General features: G+C 44.7%; 1 protein-coding gene across 7 annotated transcripts in view; it reads right to left on the reverse strand.

Annotated features, from left to right (window-relative positions):
- The window catches only part of DEPTOR (DEP domain containing MTOR interacting protein), a 234,387-nt gene that overhangs the window by 109,710 nt on the left and 105,559 nt on the right, over nucleotides 1-19,118 (reverse strand). For all 7 annotated transcript variants that reach the window (XR_014842788.1, XR_014842789.1, XR_014842787.1 and 4 more), the window contains 1 exon segment: nucleotides 5,632-5,810. Coding sequence is in view for 4 of the 7 variants with exons in the window: in XM_021090558.2 (XP_020946217.1) it covers nucleotides 5,632-5,810 (179 nt within the window). In the remaining 3 variants the exon portion in view is untranslated.

Below are 19,118 nucleotides of genomic sequence, written 5' to 3' on the forward strand. Positions count from 1 at the left end.
GGAGATATTTATGTGAGTCAAGAAAAGCGTTCATCGCATTTGCAAAGGTCACACAAAAATCTCAAGGTACTCGGTCATTGTTGGCGAAAAAGGAATTTTGTCTATTTTATGAGTTAACATGTATTATAGCTGCGCTAGCAGACAGGCTGTGTGAGCTGATGCAATAAAGGTTGAGGTTTTTTTCCCCTAATTTAGTGGCTTTTAATAAGAAACCAATCTTCTTTTTTGATTAAGAGCCAGACGGCTTTGATGCGAATCTTTATTTCTTTATTTTTTTAGGGCCGCACTTGAGGCATATGGAGAGCCCCACGCTAGGGGTTGAACCGGAGCCACAACTGCCGGCCTGCGCCAGAGCCACAGCAACGCAGGATCCAAGCTGTGTCTGTGACCTACACCACAGCTCATGGCAATGCTGGATCCTTAACCCACTGAGCAAGGCCAGGGATCGAACCCGCAACCTCATGGATACTAGTCGTGTTCATTAACCACTGGGCCACGAGAGGAACTCCTTGATGTGACTCTCGTATCTCCCATTTACCAGCTCTTGTCTTCGGCAAGTTACTCAACCTCATTTTAAAAAGGAGAATTATTATGATACCTAACTCAGATATGGAGAGGTAAAATCAGTGAATGAGCAGAGTGACTGGGAACAGTGTCTGGTGTATAGTACAGACTCTACACATTTTAGCTGTTACTTAGAATCAATCAGATCCAGTATAATGACGGGTGGTTGAGGGCCATCAGAGGTAGACTCTGCTAAAAGCTTTTGCCCATTGCTGTCATTTAATTCTCACAGCAACTCTGTGTTGGAAAGAGTTGCCAAAGCAGCCCTGGAACAGAAAGGCCTGCTTGTGGGGCTGTCCCACGGCTAGCATCGGGGAACTTGGCTTTTAGCAGGTTCCCTATGTTACTATCTGATAAGGCAACTGCTTACCTGGGGCACTGAATTCTTCTGCACTAGCCTGCCTACTTTGCGCACACTGTGATTGTTGAAGAATGCATGCTTTCCTTCTGAGAGTTTGGAAGGCTGGTAGTGTAGCTGCCCAGGCAGGCAGTGTGTCTAAGAGCTGTCCTCAATAAAACCTTGCCCTCTGAGTTTCAAGTGGGCTTCCCTGGACAGAGCTATTCCACATGTGTTGCTGCACACCCCCGCTGGAGGAAGGAACCAGTTCTACGTAGCCCTGGGAGGGAGCACAGAGGACGCCTGCACCTGGATTTTTCCAGACAACACCCAGTGTGTCTTTTTCCCTTGCTGATCCTTCTCTGTGTCTTTTCACCATAAAAAAAGACTCACCAATCATATGGTGAGTCTTTCTAGTACATGGGGATAGTCCTATTATTTCAAAAATCAAAAGCCCAACCAACCAAATAAAATTGTCAAAGGTATAATATGACTCAACTCTTCATAAATGGAAGAGTTGAGACGTTGACAGCACACACAGCAGGTAAAGAAAGGGTGCAAACCCTGTCTGCCTCCCTCCAAAGACCATGTTCATTTTATAGTGCCAGGCAGCTGCCCCCAATTACATAGATCCTGGGCCAAAGGCCACTTCTTTCTAAGGCACAATACCCAGTAGCTTCTGGTTAGCTATGCAATCTTGGGAAAACATCTTAATGGCTTTGAATTCCAGATTTCTTCTCTGTAAAGCTGTCATAATAATATCAATGTCATAGGGTTGCTGTAAGGATTTAATAGGATTATATATATGATACATGCCATATATGTGGAGCATGCACGTATTACATATGCAGTATATTAAAACCTATAGAGTATTTAGCCCAGTGCCTGGCACCATGGTAAACCTCTATAAATGAAAAAGATAGATAGGTATGAACATACATGATCAACATACATACATTTGTATAAATATGTACATACATAGGCATGTATATATACACACATATATATTTACATTTGCATACAGGTTAATTACTCAGCTAACAAGTTCTGCCTTGATTATAGAGCACCATTCACCATTCATAAATGAAGTTGGTTAGTATTTCATAAGTGAGCCTGATTTTAATGCCTGTTTTCAAGCTAGGGGACAACTTTTACCCAGCAATCTCTTGCTCAAAGCCTAAAGGCTTTTTAATGTTTAACCTGTGAAATTAATTATTAGCTGGACAATTCAGAGCTTTCCTAAAGACACCAGCTGGTTTTTATCATTAAGCCTCACATATACATCTGTGGTGGCCATATTTTCCTAACTCAAAGTTAGAAACTGATCTAGTGATGAATTGCTGTGCTGGGAAACGTGAACTCCCTTGGAAACTCTGACTTCGGTGGACAGAGAATATTCAGTCTCCTAGAACCATGGAAAACAAACTTCTGCGGTTAGGATTTGCTATCAGTAATACCTTTTTTACCCTTTATGTTGCAATGTTGTGGCTTTATGTTTACAGCATTACAAAATCACACTGTATTTGAAGTATATTTACTCACTCATTGGAAATCATTTGGAAACAATTCGTGGGATCCTCTACCTTCTCTTTGAAGTTGAGATGTAAAGTATCAATTAGTGAACAGCATAAGGCTGGTTTTCTCTAGAATTTCATGTCACCAGGTTTTCTCTCTGGAGCAAAGATGACAGAACTAACGAACCCAAACACACCATTTTTCACCATGGTTAAGACCCAGTCACTCCAACCAATTCCAAGTTCACACTTATGGGCAATAATATCCATTTGGACATTACGACCTGAGCAGCCTCTGATAAATTACTTAAACCACTGGTGGCTTTGGTTTCCTTATGTGTAAAATGGAGATAATAAAAATTCTTGCCCTAGAGTAAAGGATACTATATTGTACACTTAAAAATTTGGTAAGAGAGTTGATCGCATGTAAGGTGTTCTTACCACAATAAGTTTAACAACAGTAATTACAACATCTGCCCCAAAGGGTTTAAGAGCTTTCAATAAGTTGCTGTGTGTAAAATCACTAGAACAGTGCCTGGCACATGGTGTAAAATAAATAAATAAATAAAATACATCATACGTCTTCTACTGTTCTCTAATTGCTTCCATATCCATTCTATAATCTCTACAAGACTATCACCTGTTTAAGGCCATTTTAGAATTGGCACTGGCAAGAATTCTGCCCACCCTTCAAACCTCAGTCAACAGTCCAGCAGTAGACAAAGCAGGCCATTAATAAACAGTTGTGAGTTCGATCATGACAGTATCACCATAGGAGAAAACAATCCGAAATACACTGTGTGGCTTGAGTACCTCTCAAGCCAATGATTCTACATCAGAGGCTTTCAAAATATTTGACCCCAATGTTCGCAGTAACAATTTTCTTTCTTTTTTTTTCATCTTTTTGTCATTTCTAGGGCCACTCCCTCGGCATATGGAAGTTCCCAGGCTAGGGGTCCAATCGGAGCTGTAGCCGCTGGCCTACGCCAGAGCCACAGCAACGCGGGATCTGAGCTGCATCTGCAACCTACACCATGGCTCATGGCAATGCCGGATCCTTAGCCCACTGAGCAAGGGCAGGGATCGAACCCGCAACCTCATGGTTCCTAGTTGGATTCGTTAACCACTGCGCCACGATGGGAACTCCCACAGTAACAATTTTCATGTTGCAAACAAAGGCACACGTGACAATGTCCATGTTTATATAGTATATATCAACTGAAATAAACATTTTGCAAAACAGTCTTTAGCCTTACTAAGGATGCTCTTATACTTTCTATTTTAGTTAAATCCAATCCAGTGCATCTCAAACTTTAAAGGGCATTCAGATCACATGGGTGTTATACTAAAATGTAGATCACATTCAATGGGACTTGTGCAGGTTCAGAGATTCTGCATTTTGATCACATTCCCGGGTGACATTGTGGGTCCATGGACCACTTCAAGTAATAAGAATCTAGTTTAGCTTCCATTAAGTTTTTTTTTGGCTGCCACTATACTAAAACATTGATTGAGGAGTTCCTGCTGTGGAGCAACAAGATCAGTAAGTCTCTGTAGCACCAGGATGCAGGTTCCATCCCCGGCCCAGCAGAGGGATTAAAGGATCTAGCGTTGCCACAGCTGCAGCATGAGTCGCAACTGTGACTTGGATCTGATCCCTGGTCCAGGAATATGATCCATATGCTGTAGGGCAGCCAAAAACACAAAAACAAAAACAAAAAAATTGATCGAGCATGTATGTAGCGCAGTGAACCAAGTGCTTCGTATCGACCCTATTTACTCCTATCACCGCCCTATGCGTGTATACCCACTTTACAGATGAGAGAAGAGAGCAGCTAATAACCAGTATAGCTGGGATTCCAGAGCCTATGTTCTTGTGACAGCCAACCTCACAAGGACCGAGATGGCTCCAGTGATCCCTGCCTCCTGGATTCACACCCTTATAGAGTCCTCCCTCATGCCAAGCAGGACTGACCTGGTAACCCACAGGGTACTGTGACTGCCAAGGCTCAGTTAAGACACTGTGGCTTCTGTCTTGCATTCTCCAGGATCCCTCCCTCTGGAAGAAGCCCAGTTGCCATGTGATGAGAATTCTCAAGCAGCTTTCTGAAGAAATCCATACAGCAATGGACAGAAGCTTCCTACCAACAGCCAATACCAACTTGGTAGGCCTCTACCTGAGCCACTGTGGAATCAAATCCTCCAAGCTCTCAGGCCTTCAGGTGACTGTCACCCTGGCCAATGTCTTTTCTTTTTTTGGCTTTTTTGGTCTTTTTAGGGCTGCACTCGCAGCATATGGATATTCCCAGGCTAGGGGTCCAATCGGAGCTGTAGCCGCTGGCCTACGCCACAGCCACAGCAACATGGGATCCTTAACCCACTGAGCAAGGCCAGGGATCGAACCTGCAACCTCATGGTTCCTAGTCGGATTCGTTTCCACTGCGCCACGATGGGAACTCCCCGGCCAATGTCTTGACTGCAACCTCATAAGAGATCTCCAAGTCAACCCACCCTCTAAGCCTCTCCCAGATTCCTGACCCACAGAAATTAAGTTATAAGGTAATTTATTCTGCAGCAATAGATAATGGATATAGTTCTCAAACAATATGTTGCATTTCATGACTGTGATTCAGTCTTAAAAAAGGGGAATCTTTGAAGGTCTTTTGGATACTTCTTCACCAGGGCAGCATGAACCATGGTTCAGCAAATTTTCATTCTCCTGATGCAACCAACCTTGCAAGCACCATCTACTTCCCATCCAGACTTGACCAGCTGACCTGCTGTAGTCAGTTGGACATGAGAGCTGTTATGTACAATCATACCCAAGCAGAAGTTTCTGGAGATGCTACAAGAGTCTGCCTGCTGGAGTTCTCCTGTGGTACACTGGATTAAAGATCTGGCATTGTCACTGCAGTGAATTGGGTCTCTGCTGTGGCTAGAGTTCAGTCCTTGGCCCAGGAACTTCCATATGCCATGGGTGCAGCCAAAAAAAAAAAAAAAAAATCCATATATTCCAAAAAGTGGATGCTTCTTTAGTCTGAGTCCCAGAATGAGAAGGCATGAAACACATACCTGAACTTGACCCTGGCTTGGAGACAAGCTAAGTGGGGCCCAAGCAAAGGTACCATTGACTTACAGAGCCAGGAGTGAGAAATAAAAGCCTGTGGTTGCCAGCATAAGATTTTAGGGGTTGGCAAAAGCTGATCCATGCCTCACCGTGCTGTATGATGCCATGCTCCATGAGCCGTTGGCAAAGCTGCTCTGCCTCCTTCCTCGTGGTGGCCTCACCCTCCTGAACCAGCCAATCCAGGAATTCAGACGCCATGAAGGTGCGCTCATACTTGACCCCCTCCTCTTCCCTGGGCTGCAGGAGGGTGTTTTCAGGGCTCATCAGCCTGGGAGGAAGAAAGGAAAAATAAATAAATAAACCTACACTTATGGCAGGCAGGAGAGGGAAGAGGGGAGGAGAAAGTTAGGGGGTAGGAGGAATTCCCGTCGTGGCTCAGTGGTTAATGAATCCCACTGGGAACCATGAGGTTGCGGGTTCAATCCCTGGTCTTGCTCAGCAGGTTAAGGATCCGGCGTTGCCATGAGCTATGGTGTAGGTTGAAGACGTGGCTCAGATCCTGAGTTGCTGTGTCTCTGGCGTAGGCCGGCAGCTACAGCTCGGATTAGACCCCTAGCCTGGGAACCTCCATATGCCGTGGGAGCAGCTCAAGAAAAGGCAGAAAGACAAAACAAACAAACAAACAAACAAACAAAAAAACCAAACGAAAGTTAGGGGTAGGGGGTTGAGAGATACAAAGAACTATGTGTAAAATGAACACGGAGTTCCTGTCATGTTCAGTGGTTAACGAAACTGACTAGTAACCATAAGGTTTCAGGTTCGATCCCTAGCCTCGCTCAGTGGGTTATGGATCCAGCGTTGCCTTGAGCTGTGGTGTAGGTTGCAGACATGGCTTTGATCTTATGTTCCTGTGGCTGTGGCATAGTCCTGCAACTACAGCTCTAATTTGATCCCTAGCCTGGGAACCCCTATATGCCGCAACCCTAAAAAGACAAAAGGCAAAAAATAAATAAATAGAATAAAACACATTACAAGGATATACTGTACAGTAGAGGGGCTATGGTTAATAATTTATACTAACTTTTTAATTTTATTAAAAAATTTTTTTGAAGTTCCCGTTGTGGCCCAGTGGAAAGGAATCCGACTAGTCTCCATGAAGACTTGGGTTTGATCCCTGGCCTTGCTCAGTGGCTCAGGGATCCAGCATTGCCGTGAGCTATGGAATAGGTCACAGATGTGTGTCAGATCCCTCATTGCTGTGGTTGTGGCATAGGTCAGCAGCTGTAGCTCTGAGTTCACCCCTAGCCTGGGAATGTCCATATGCCATGGGTGAGGCCCTCAAAAGCAAAAAAAAAGAAAAAAACAAAAAACTTTTTTTTTAGGTTGCATCTGTGGCATATGGAAGCTCCTGGGCCAGTGATCAGATCCAAGCTGCAGCTGTGCCCTATGCCACAGCTGCAGCAATGCCAGATCCTTAACCCCCTGTGTCACAGTGGGAACTCCTATAATAACCTTAAACATTGAATAATCTATATGAAGTTTGAATCACTATGCTGTACACCAGAAATTAATGCAATATTATAAATCAACTATACTCCAATTTAAAGAAAAAAAGAAGAGTTCTCTGGTGGCTCAGTGGGTTAAGGATCCAGTATTGTCACTGCTATAGCACAGGTTCAATCCCTGACCTGGGAACTTTGTATGCCACAGGAGCAGCCACTTTTTTTCTTGAAAAAGGCTTCTGTGAAGTATCACCGCAGGGTTGTCAGACAATGCAGCTGTCATGTGCTGCCCCAAATGTAATTGTTAAGAGAAAGATCTGCTTCAGAAGTGAACATGATGCATTTTCTCCTGATGGTCAGAAAAAAACTGAAACTGCAATCCAAAACTCTAGCATTAGCAAACTAATGGTATTGGTATTCAGTTATTGACCAAACACCACCCTTTCTTTCTAAAACAGTCTTTCAGGGTGAGGGGATGTGCTTGGGCTGTGGGATGGAAATCCTGTGAAATCGATTGTTATGATCATTATACAACTACAGATGTGATAAATTCATTTGAGTAATAAAAAAATAAATAAAATAAAATAGTCTTACGTTTCTTTCCTAAAGCATCATTCCCTTTTCCAAATCATTCTGCTAATAAGACTACTTGCCATGGACTGCATGTGTCTTCCCAAAATTCATATATGAAAACACTAAAGCCCAATGTGATAATGATAGGAATAGAATAAGATAGTTACACAGGTAATTCTAGAATGCCCAGGAAGGGACCACAGAGAGAGAGGGAAACCTAGGGAACTTTGGGAGACCACTGTAAGCTGATAATCGCTCAAGAAGGCCATCAGAACATTGTGGAATGAAGCAGGCTTGCTTAATGATATAACCATAAATAAAAGCATGAGATATGGTTTTCATTCAGCAAAAGATAAAAAAGAGGCCTGCGTTCAGATTCAGCAAGATAATGATCCTTAGGACCAAGGACAGGAATTTAAGGAAAAGATGACCTTCCAAAGTAAGAGACTCTCATACAGAAACCTGAGGATTCAACATATTTTTAGCATATGTTACCACCCTTCTGCTGATTTGTATAAGCACCAGGCAGTTCTAGTTTGACCTCAGAGGGTCAAATTCTCTCTTATCTGATACAAAGGAGGAGCTAATGATATAAGCCTGAGGAAGAAGGCTGTTTTTCCCCACTCCCCAGTTTCCCTGAATTATAAAAATGTAGCCCATCTAATCCTCGTGGCAAAGCCTCCCCCCACCTGCTTATATCCCTCACAAGCGCCCTATCTTAATAAATCTATTTCTTGCCTGTCACTTTGTCTCTCCCTGAATTCCTCCTGCGCTGAGACACAAAGAACCTGAGCCTCAGTAAGTCCAGACCCCAGGTGAGTGATTCTAATGAAAAAACCAAACCAAACCAAACGTGGGTTCAAGTCTCAATCTGGGTTTTGGCTGGGTTCGAGTCGAGTGTTTTTCGGTTTCAATAGCATTTGGAGGTGGGGCCTTGGGGAGGTGCTTATTTCATAAAGGTAGAGCCCTGTTGAGGAGGAAGAAATTTTCCTTTGCCCTTCTAGATCGTTTTGGCTGGTCTAGGAATTAAACCAATATAAGACAGATCAACAAGAGAAAATTGCACAAAAACTGATTAACATGTGCACATGGGTGAGCTCAGGAAAACTGAGTAACCCCAAACCCTCATCTTAAAAACCACCTTCAGCTGAAGACAAAAGAGGATGTTGCGGGTAGGGGTTCAGGATTTCAAAGGGGAGGAAAACAATTCAGATGTAAAAGCAAATGTCTGGTAAATAAAAGTTGACCATGTCTTGAAAAGACAATGGGACCCAGAGAGGAATTTTAACAAAAAGACTTTGTTAGGTTTCCACACCTAGCTCATACTAGTTATCTATGTTGCCCTTCCTGGAGCAGGTCTTCTGGCTAAGTATTTTTAGGCAGTTAGGTTGAAGATCAAAGTTTCTTCCTGAGGAGTTCCCGTCTTGGCTCAGCGGTAATGAACCCAACTGGTACCCATGAGGATGCAGGTTCAATCCCTAGCCTTGGTCAGTGGGTTAAGGATCAGGCATTGGCATGAGCTGTGGTGTAGGCTGCAGATGTGGCTCGGATCCCCGAGTTGCTGCGGCTGTGGCGTAGGCCGGCAGGTGCAGCTCCAATTCAACCCCTAGCCCGGGAACTTCCATATGCCACAGGTGTGCACTGACCCCCTCCCCAAAAAGGCCAAAAAAATTTTCTTCCTGTTTTTTGGGGGGCCGTAATTGTTTTCAGCTCAAAATACTCCATGTACCAGGGAGACATTTTGGGGTAGCGAACTGTGTTCCCCCACATACTCATGATGTGATTACTGTCCTTATAAGAAGGGACAGGAGAGAGCCTGCTCCCTCTTTCTCGGTGAAGAGACAATGAGAAGATGTCTACAAACCCAGAAGAGGGCTCTCCCCACACAACAGGTCTGCTGGCGTCTTGGTCTTGGACTTCGCAGCCTCCAGACTGTGAGAAATAAGTGTTTATTGGGTAAGCCATCCAGTCTATAGTATTTCTATAAAAGCAGCCTGAACTCAGACAACTTCATAAGTCACTCCTTTAAACGTCCCCAGCCCCACATAGCTCGTCTCATGCCTCCCTTCCCAAGCATTCTTCAACTCAAGCTTCTGTCTTTACCGTTCCTCTAAAAGCGCTCCCACTAAGGCCACAAACATGCTCCCTTGTAACCGTATGTGATGGACAACCTACAGAGCCCCCATCCAGTTGACATTAACAACAGTAGATGCTATTAATGACTCCCCTCGGCTAGAACATCACAGGGACTCATCTGTCCTCCTGTCCCTCTGATAGGGGTAGAGTAAGAGAGTTACACAGGTACTTGTAGAAGCCCCCGTAGGGGACCATAGAGAGAGCAGGAAACCTAGGGAGACCATTAATTATTAAGTTAATAATTCCTCGAGGAAGTAGGCTTGCTTAGCTACAAAACCATAAATAAAAGCATGAGATACGCCTCAGGTCATCCAGTGAAAGATATAATGAGGCCTGCATTCAGGTTCAGCAAGATCATGATCCCCAGGACCAAGAACAGGAATTTAAGCGAAAGATGATCTTCCAAAGTAGGAGACTCTCGGAGTTCTGTTCATGGGTCTGAGGTTAACGAATCTGACCAGGATCCATGAGGATGTGGGTTCGATCCCTGGCCTTGCTCAGTGAGTTAAGGATCCAGCGTTGCTGTGAGCTCTGGTATAGGTCACAGAAGAGGCTCGGATCCTGTGTTGCTGTGGCTGTGGTGTAGACCAGCAGCTGCAGCTCTGATTCGACCCCTAGCCTGGGAACTTCCATATGTTACAGGTGGAGCCATATTTAAAAAAAAAAAAAAAAAAAAATAGTAGGAGGCCCTCATCATACAGAAACCTGAGTGGATTCAACATATTTTAACATATGTTACTGCCCTTCTGCTGATTTGCATAAGCACCCAGATAGTCTTAGCTTGACCTAAGATGGTCAAATATTCTCTGATACAAAGGAGGAGCTAGTGATGTCTCCCTGAAGCATGAGAAGGAAGGCAGCCGTCTTTTCCCACTCTCTGCTTTCCTTGGATTATAAAAATGTAGCCCACTGAGTCCTCAGGGCAGAGCTTCTTTGCTGGCCTGTCTGTATCTCCCACAAGTATCCTATCTTAATAAATCTATTTCTTACCTATTACTTTGTGTCTTTCCTTCTGCACTGAGACACAAAGAACTGAACCTCAGCAAGTCCGGACACCAGGTGAGTGATATGAATTAAAAACCATGGGTTCAAGTCCCAAAATGGGTTCTGCCTGGGTTCAAGGCAGAGGTGTTTTCAGTTTCAGCCCTGTTCCTACGTTTTCTCAGTGACCACTGTGTTGGCTCCTTCTAATTCTCTGGATGCTAAACATTTGCAATCCTTTGAGATCCAGTTCCTCAAATATCTTTTTCCCACTCTCTTGTCTCTCAGGGAAGTTCTTTTACCCCCCACGGCTTCAATTACCATCCATGCCCCAAGGATTCCCCAAATTTATATCACTAGCCCAGGGCTATATTCCCAAGCCCAGAATTTTGTACCCGCATGGACATCTCAGAGCAAAATCAACAAACCCAACACCGGACTCAGGTTCTTCCCCCCCAAACCTGGTCCTGTGACAGTGCCTGAAAACAAGGCTTATCCAAGTTGCCTTGAATGGTCTACTGGTACCAACTGCGAATTTTTCCTCTCAGACAGCTCTCACAAATGTCTAGGCCTTCCCATCTCTGGTGCTGCCACTGCCTTGGCCCCAAATACCAACACCCTTAACCTAGATACTTATAGTGGTGTTTTAACCAGACTATTCTCTGCATCCACTCTTGTTCTCAACTCAATCTCAAGTCCCCAAGGCCAGATATAGCAATTAAAATGATCTTTTAAAAACTGGAACCTGATAATGTCCCGCCCCTCTTGAAGATACGCTTTAATGTCTTCTAACTGCATGCTTGGCTCTGCCCCCTTGGGCCCACTCTTGCCTCTGACCCCTGTGTGCTCTACAGATGCTGGCCTTCTTTCAGTTCAAACATATCAAGCCCCACTGACACTGAGCAGGGCCCTGTGGGGTTCCTGGGCACAAAACCTTTGTATTGTGCACTGAAGTTTGGCACTTGCCATCAGCCTCTACTTGGAGTAAAACATGAGTCACTGCAGCTGCCAACCCATAGCACCCTGTGGGTGGCACTCAGGACAGAGACCAGGAGTGAGGCACGCTGTGCTCTGGGAAAACCGGAAGAGCAGGTCTTCAGGTAGTTAGACATTTTTTAGGAGAGATTCTCATGAGCCCAATTCTTGCATCTCCTCGTATCCAGAAAGAGTGAAATCCTTCAATGATGGCAGACGTCTGTGACTAGTGATAACTTACATAAGACCATCAGCAAACTTCTGTAAAATGTGTGTGGGGCTGCATGCACCTCCCCCTTCACCTTTATAAGGTACATACACACACACACACGCATACACATATATACATACATACACACACACATATATACGCACACGCACACACACATTTTTGTCTTTTTAGGGTCACACCTTTGGCATTTGGAAGTTCTCGGGCTAGGGGTCGAATCAGAGCTCTAGTTGCCAGCCCACACCACAGCCACAGCAACGTGGGATCTGAGCCACATCTGCAACCTATGCCACAGCTCATGGCAATGCCAGATCCTTAACCCACTGAGCAAGGCCAGGGATCGAACCTATGTCCTCATGAATGCTAGTCAGATTCATTTCCACTAAGCCATGATGGGAACTCCTATGCCTTATATCTTGATATTCCCCCCTTTCCTCTTTGGGATAGGATTTCAGAGCTAGAGTTAAATGGACTGTAGGTAAATGGACAAAAGGTGTCACTGTCTCTATGAGAACAGCCACTCCCAAGGGTGGGCCAATAAGCCCTGAGGGAACTCAGGCAAGAAACAAAGACTGGCCCACAGCTGCAAAGTCTATCACAGGAGTGATTCCAGTAAGCCCAGACCTTTACCTCTTCCCATAGACACTGGTTGTCTATAAATCTTTGCCTATAAATCTGGTTATCTATAGACCTTTTGTTCCTACTACTTTCCCTTGGTTGCAAAAACTCATATATCCTAGCTTCCCCTCTTGGCTCCTTGGAGCGGTTTCTCAGGGCTACCTAAGATGCTGTCTCCAGGGCTTAGGTCCTAATTTCACCTCAAAGAAAACATAACTTTCAACTTTCAGGTTGTATTTCTTTAGTCAACACTATCCCCCATTTCTTGTTTTTAGGGAAAAAGCTTCAGCCTCCATGAACTTCCCTGAGTTCCAAAGGGCAGGTTCAAATAGCTGCTAATCTGGGAAGGGAGGGGATGCAGAGAGTGGGAGGAGCAGTCAAGAAACAACAGTGCAGCCTGGGGGCAGAGTCCTGGTTCCCCCCTCAAGAGAGACACATAATGACGTCTTTGAGCTCTTCTGCAGAACTAAAACCCCCAACAAATGAAAGATGTTAACTAATTGATGAAACAGTCTTCATTCCAGAAAGGAAGAGGATGACCAGGTCCCAGTGCAGGGACCACTAAACATTAGCTTTGAAGAATGCAAGCTTGCACCTACCCTGATCCTTATCTGCCGCCCTATTTTCCACTTCCAAACTATAAGACCATCCATCTCCTATGCTCTCCCAAAGGAGGACACAGTGTTTAAGGCATTAGCCTGCTGTAGCCTCCTTTGCCTGGCAAAGCAATAAAAGCTATCTTTTCCTCCTTCACCCAAAACTCTGTCTCCGCATTTCTATTCAGCACTGGTGGACAGAGGCCGAGTTTCAGCAACACTGCTGACCACAGGGCCTTTGAATAGGTCATTCTCAAAGCTGGAGTGCTCTCTTCTTGACGCCAGAAAGATGATACCAGAATCCGGGTTCTTGTTCACGGCAGCCAAAGAATGAACTCCGTGAACACACAGGCAGCAAACAAGCAAAGTCTTTTTTAAAGGAAGGCAAATAGTTCCTAGGGTTGCTGGGAGTGGGGAGAAAGAGCCCCCTTCTCTATTGTCCTGTAGGGGTTTTTATCTCTTAAAGATGAGGTGGGGGTGGGCACCAACATGGGGTCCAGAAAGATGTGGTTTTCTCCCATTGTCCTTGCTCAATTTCCTATATCAGTCCTTGTCCAATAGGGCCTTAGGGGTGGAAAAGTCCCATAAGTCTCATAGTTTCTTTGCCCTTTTCTTCCCATAAACTGAGTCATAGGGGATTAGTGATTAATGTCCATCTGGGCGTAGGTATGCTCCCTACAGTAAACAAGGCCTGCAGGGATGTTACTCCCTGGAACCCTTAAGCCACAAATGTTAATCAATGACCATATCAAAGAAGCCCAGGCTCCTACGCTGACTACCTGAGTTATTATTCTGCCTTATTCCACTTCTCTCCACTACTCCTCAAACCTAACTGACTCTTTATCCTTGGTATTTCAGTTACTGTCAGGTTTCCATTAAGCCATCCCATTGCTCCCTATACGGTCCGTATAATTATCAGTTTAAAGACTACCTTACTTGGAGTTTCTATCATGGCTCAGTGGTCAGCAAACCTGACTAGCATTGATGAGGATGCGGGTTCGATCCCCAGTCTCGCTCAGTGGGTTAAGGATCTGCCGTTGCCGTGAGCTGTGGTGTAAGCTGCAGATGCGGCTCGAATCCTGCATTGCTGTGGTTCTGGCGTAGATCGGCAGCTACAGCTCCGATTTGACCCCTGGCCTGGGAACCTCTATATGCCGAGGGTACGGCCCTAGAAAGACAAAAAGACCAAAAAATATAAAGACTGCCTTACTCAATTATAAGCTCCAACAGAATAGATGGAGTCCACGTGTTAGGGATGGAGCAGGCACAGGTAGTTGTTGAAGTCCCAATAAGGGATCACAGATAAAGAGGGAAACTTAGGGGACTTTGAGAGATCACTGTAAGTTAATACTTGCTCAAGAAAGCCATCAGGATTAGGCAGGCTTGCTTGACTAGTGGAGGTGTGAGATGTTGGCTGGGGGATGGGATGAGGCCTGAGTTCAGATTCAGACCAAGGGCAGGAGTTTGAGGACTGCCCTTCTGCTGATTTGAATACACACCTTCCAGGATACTAAGGAGGAACTACTGCTTGAAGAGAGAGGAAGACGTGGTCTTTTCCGACCCCCCCCCCACTCCCTTTGGATGATAAAACTGCAGCCCACCAGATCCTTGGGGCAGAGCTTCCATGCCTGCCCGCTTGCATTTCTCACAAGTGTTCTATCCTAATAAATCTATTTCTTTTTTTTTTTTCTTTTTTTTTTTTTTTTTGGTCTTTTTGCTTTTTCCAGGGCTGCTTCCGATGGCATATGGAGGTTCCCAGGCTAGGGGTCGAATCGGAGCTGTAGCCACTGGCCTATGCCAGAGCCACAGCAACGCGGGATCCGAGCCGCGTCTGCAACCTACACCACAGCTCACAGCAACACTGGATCCTTAACCCACTGAGCAAGGCCAGGGATCGAACCCGCAACCTCATGGTTCCTAGTCAGATTTGTTAACCACTGCGCCACGACGGGAACTCCAATAAATCTATTTCTTACCTATCACTTTGTCTCTTGCTGAATTCCTTCTGTGCAGAGACATGAAGAACGTGAACCTCAGTGAGTCAAGACACTGGGTGAGTGATTTCACTTAAAACCATGGGTTCAAGTCCCAATCTGTGTTCTGGCTAGATTCAGGTCATTAGTGCTGTCAGTTTCACATGTATTCCATGAAAACTTGTTCATTGGAAAACCGAACCTCATAAAATGTCACAACATTGTGTCATCTTCCTTCCAAACTCTTCCTGATGAGTTCTTGTCTTCTCTACGATAGTCTGTTTGTCTCTTTCAAAAACCTTCATGTCGGAGTTCCCACTGCGGCTCAGTGAAAACGAATCCAACTAGTATCCATGAAGATGCGAGTTCAAGCCCTGGCCTCGCCCAGTGGGTTAAGGATCTGGTGTTGCTGTGAGCTGCAGTGTCGGTCACAGACTCAGCTTGGATCCCACGTTGCTGAGGCGGTGGCATAGGCCAGAATCTGCAGCTCTGATTCAACCCCTAGCCTGGGAACTTCCATACGCTGAGTTTGGCCCTAAAAAAAAAAAAAAAAAAAAAAAAAGAAAAGAAAAAGAAGAAAAAAAAAGAGAACTAAAATAAAAACCTTCATGTCTTCTCAAACTAACAACAGTCTGCAACACAAAGTTATTCTAGAACAGGAAGAAACCTTAGAGGTCACATTATAATCCAACTCTCTCTTCAGCCACATGAGAAAAATGTTAATTCATATCCAAATGAGAAACATTGAATGACAACATTCAGGGTTTTGGAGAGAAAACTTGCTCAAGGTCATGCAAAGAAGCATTTATACACATTTATAAATCATGTCATTGAATCTACATACTTGAATGTCTACTCATATGATGTCCATTTTCATTGCTTTCAGACTTAATGCCCAATCCTGCTGTGGACAGAATACTGGATGAGGAATCTGAAGACTTAAGGATTCAGAATGGGTCACTTGGTAGCTGTGAGATGTAAAGCAAGCCACCTTTCTCTTTTTAACCCTCTTTTTTCTTAAGAGTGTAAGGACAGCTTCATCCAGCTGTTGTGTGTGTGAGTGTAAGCAAAACACCACTTAATACAAAAGACAACATATAGACAAAGTGCTGTACTTAACTAATCATGGTACGTGTGGGACTTCAAGGCCCCTTCAAGGAGATGCAACTCAAAGTCTCTGGCCAAGTCAAGAATTACCAGACCCGTATCACCACCCCACCTGTCTCACTGTAATGCCCCGCCCCCACCTTGAGCAACCTGGCCTACTCCCTCCTACTCCTACTAGGAAAGGTATGCGGCCCACTCCTCACCCAGCCCCTGCCCCTAGAGGGGCCTTACACACCCCCAACCAACCAGCAAGTGTATGTTAAGACCCCTCTTTTCCCCAAGCAATTAGCAGAGCAACAGGTGTATCACAAGACCTCTCCTCTTCCTGGGCTATAAAAACAGACACGACCACACACTCAGAGTGGGCTCTCCCTGATTATCTGGAAGTTGTCCAACTGTGCTAGAAGCATCTCTTATCTCAATAAACCCTTCTTTCTCTTCACCTCGCTATGCCAGAAAATTCTTTTTCTGACTCACACCCATGAACCATGACAGTGTCTACCTCTGGGCATTATGAATGTGCGACAATAGCTACCGGGACTCTTCTGAGTCATCGCCACTCTCCCCAGAATCTGCAGAGTTCCACTGCTTAAAAGCCATGAAAAGGGCACAGCCTTGGGAAGTAGGACACCTGGGACTCAACTAATGACATGATTTTTCACTGCTTCAGGGTCTCCGGATTCATTTTAAATGAGGAGGATAATATATGTTCTACTGCCTTCACTGGATTGCTATCTTTAAGTATTTTTGTTAAGAGAAAAAAAAAGTTCTAAGTATAAAAGTGTATGCTTTTTTAATTAAAATTTTTTTTTTTTTTTTTGTCTTTAGGGCCGCTTCTGAGGCATATGGAAGTTCCTAGGCTAGGGATCAAATCAGATCTGTAGCTGCTGGCCTATGACATAGGATCCAAGCTGCATCTGTGACCCACACCACAGCTCACAGCCAAGCCAGATCCCCAACCCACTGAGCCAGGCCAGGGATCGAACCTGCATCCTCATGGATACTATTTAGATTTGTCACCACTGAGCCACAACAGGAACTACTATAAGTGTATGCTTTTATATTTAAGAGTTTTTATATGAAACTTATAAGACTAGATTCTCTACTTGATCTTAGCCAAAAAGCAACTAAGAGTAAGCCAAGAAACAAGTAAGAGTATTTATCAAAGCTATCTGCATATAACTGAACTCACTGAAAACCTTATTCAGCTTGTATACGTGTGTGTGTGTGTGTGTGTGTGTGTGTGTGTGTGTATTTTTTGGCCACATCCACAGCATGTGGACGTTCCTGGGCCAGGGATAGAATCTGAGCCACAGCTGCAATAATACCAGATCCGTAACCCACCACACTGGGCAAGGATCGAGCTGGCATCTCAGCAGGGACCTGAGCGGCTATAGAGACAACTTGGGATCCCTAACTTGCTGTGCCACAGCAGGAACTCCCCAAATTATATTTAATATAATAATGTCCAGGCCCTTCTTAGAAGATGGAAGGGACAACTACCACATATGCGGGAACACAAGGGAGAGAACCCTGAACACCTCTCCTAGGCAACTACGTGGGATGATGGCCATACAGCTCCTCTCGTGCTTCCTTCTGATGTGACTTCACTGCTTCTCCCATCAAGAGGTTGAGTCTAGTTCCACTTCCCTTGAACCTTGGCTGCCTTTGTGAATTGCACTGACCAACTAAATGCAGCAGAAATGACATTATTCGACTTGCAAGGCAAGGCCTGGCAACTTCCACCTTTGCACCCTTGGAATGCCATTCTGAAACCGCCATGTAAGGGAGCAAGTCTAGTCTATTGGAGGTGAAGAGGCCCCAAGGCCCACGTAATGGCCAGCACCACTCAGACAGGAGAATGGAGCCATTCTGGGTGTTCCAACCCAGCTGACCCTCCAGCAACCATATAAATAAGCCCAGAGGAAACTAGTACAGGAGTCACTTTGCAACCCACAGAGTCAGGAGAAATAATACATCATCGTTTTAAACTATTCAGTTTGAAGGTGAATTGTTTCGTAGGAATAGATAACTAGAATACATTCATAGCAAAGGGCAATGGCAAAAAAGATGTGAAACCTCACAAAGAGAGACATGTCACATCAGATGGAAAGTACTGTAAGAACAGTGAATTGGAAGGTTCTAGAAATAAACTGCATAAAATAAAGCCAGGTGGAGTAAGATCCAGGGGCCTGCACTGGTGATGGGAATCTAGAAAACAAAAGGCCAAATAAGGACTACCATTATTCCTTCATTTCTTTTGATCCTCAGGTAAGATATTTTATTTTATCTTACGCTATGCTTCTGATAAGTGGTAGTTCCCAGGCCAGGGGCCGAACCTGTGTCCCAGCAGCAACCCAAGCTACCCAGCGACTACACTGGATCCTTAACCCACTGTGCCACAGGAGAACTTCTCAAATAAGGTATCTTAGAGAGAAAATAGAAGAAAACTAGTTTTCCAGTTTTAGGTATAATTTCTCTAAGCAATCTCCCACCCTATAAATCTGGATCACATGCCATTTCTATGTGCTCCCAGAGTCTCCCTGCAAGGGCCTTCTCAGAGCCTGGGAGAATAAATAGCCTGATCACTTAATTATAAGTTTTTTTGTTTTTTGTTTTGGCCACAACCACAGCATGTGGAAATTCTGGGGCCAGGAATTGAACCAGCACCACAGCTGCAACCCAAGCCACAGCAATGACAATGCCAGATCCTTAACCTCCTAAGCTACCAGAGAACTCCTAATTATAAGCTTTTGGAGACCAGGGGTCCCTGTCTATGTGGTTGACAGCTGCTGCCTCGTGCAAAAGGTCCTCGTAAAGTATTCCCTGAATGAATAAATGAAACTCATTTCTCTGCATTCCCCTGCTACACATCATTAACCAAGAGGATATTAAAAACAACCCCGTGAGGATAACTGTGTGTGGAGAAGAAGTAAATCAAGTTTC

Source organism: Sus scrofa, chromosome 4 (genome assembly GCF_054392235.1).
Source record: "Sus scrofa isolate SSC_HxYL_T2T_F1_AM1 chromosome 4, Sscrofa_HxYL_maternal_Yorkshire_Landrace_v2.0, whole genome shotgun sequence".
Classification (NCBI taxonomy): Eukaryota; Metazoa; Chordata; class Mammalia; order Artiodactyla; family Suidae; genus Sus; species Sus scrofa.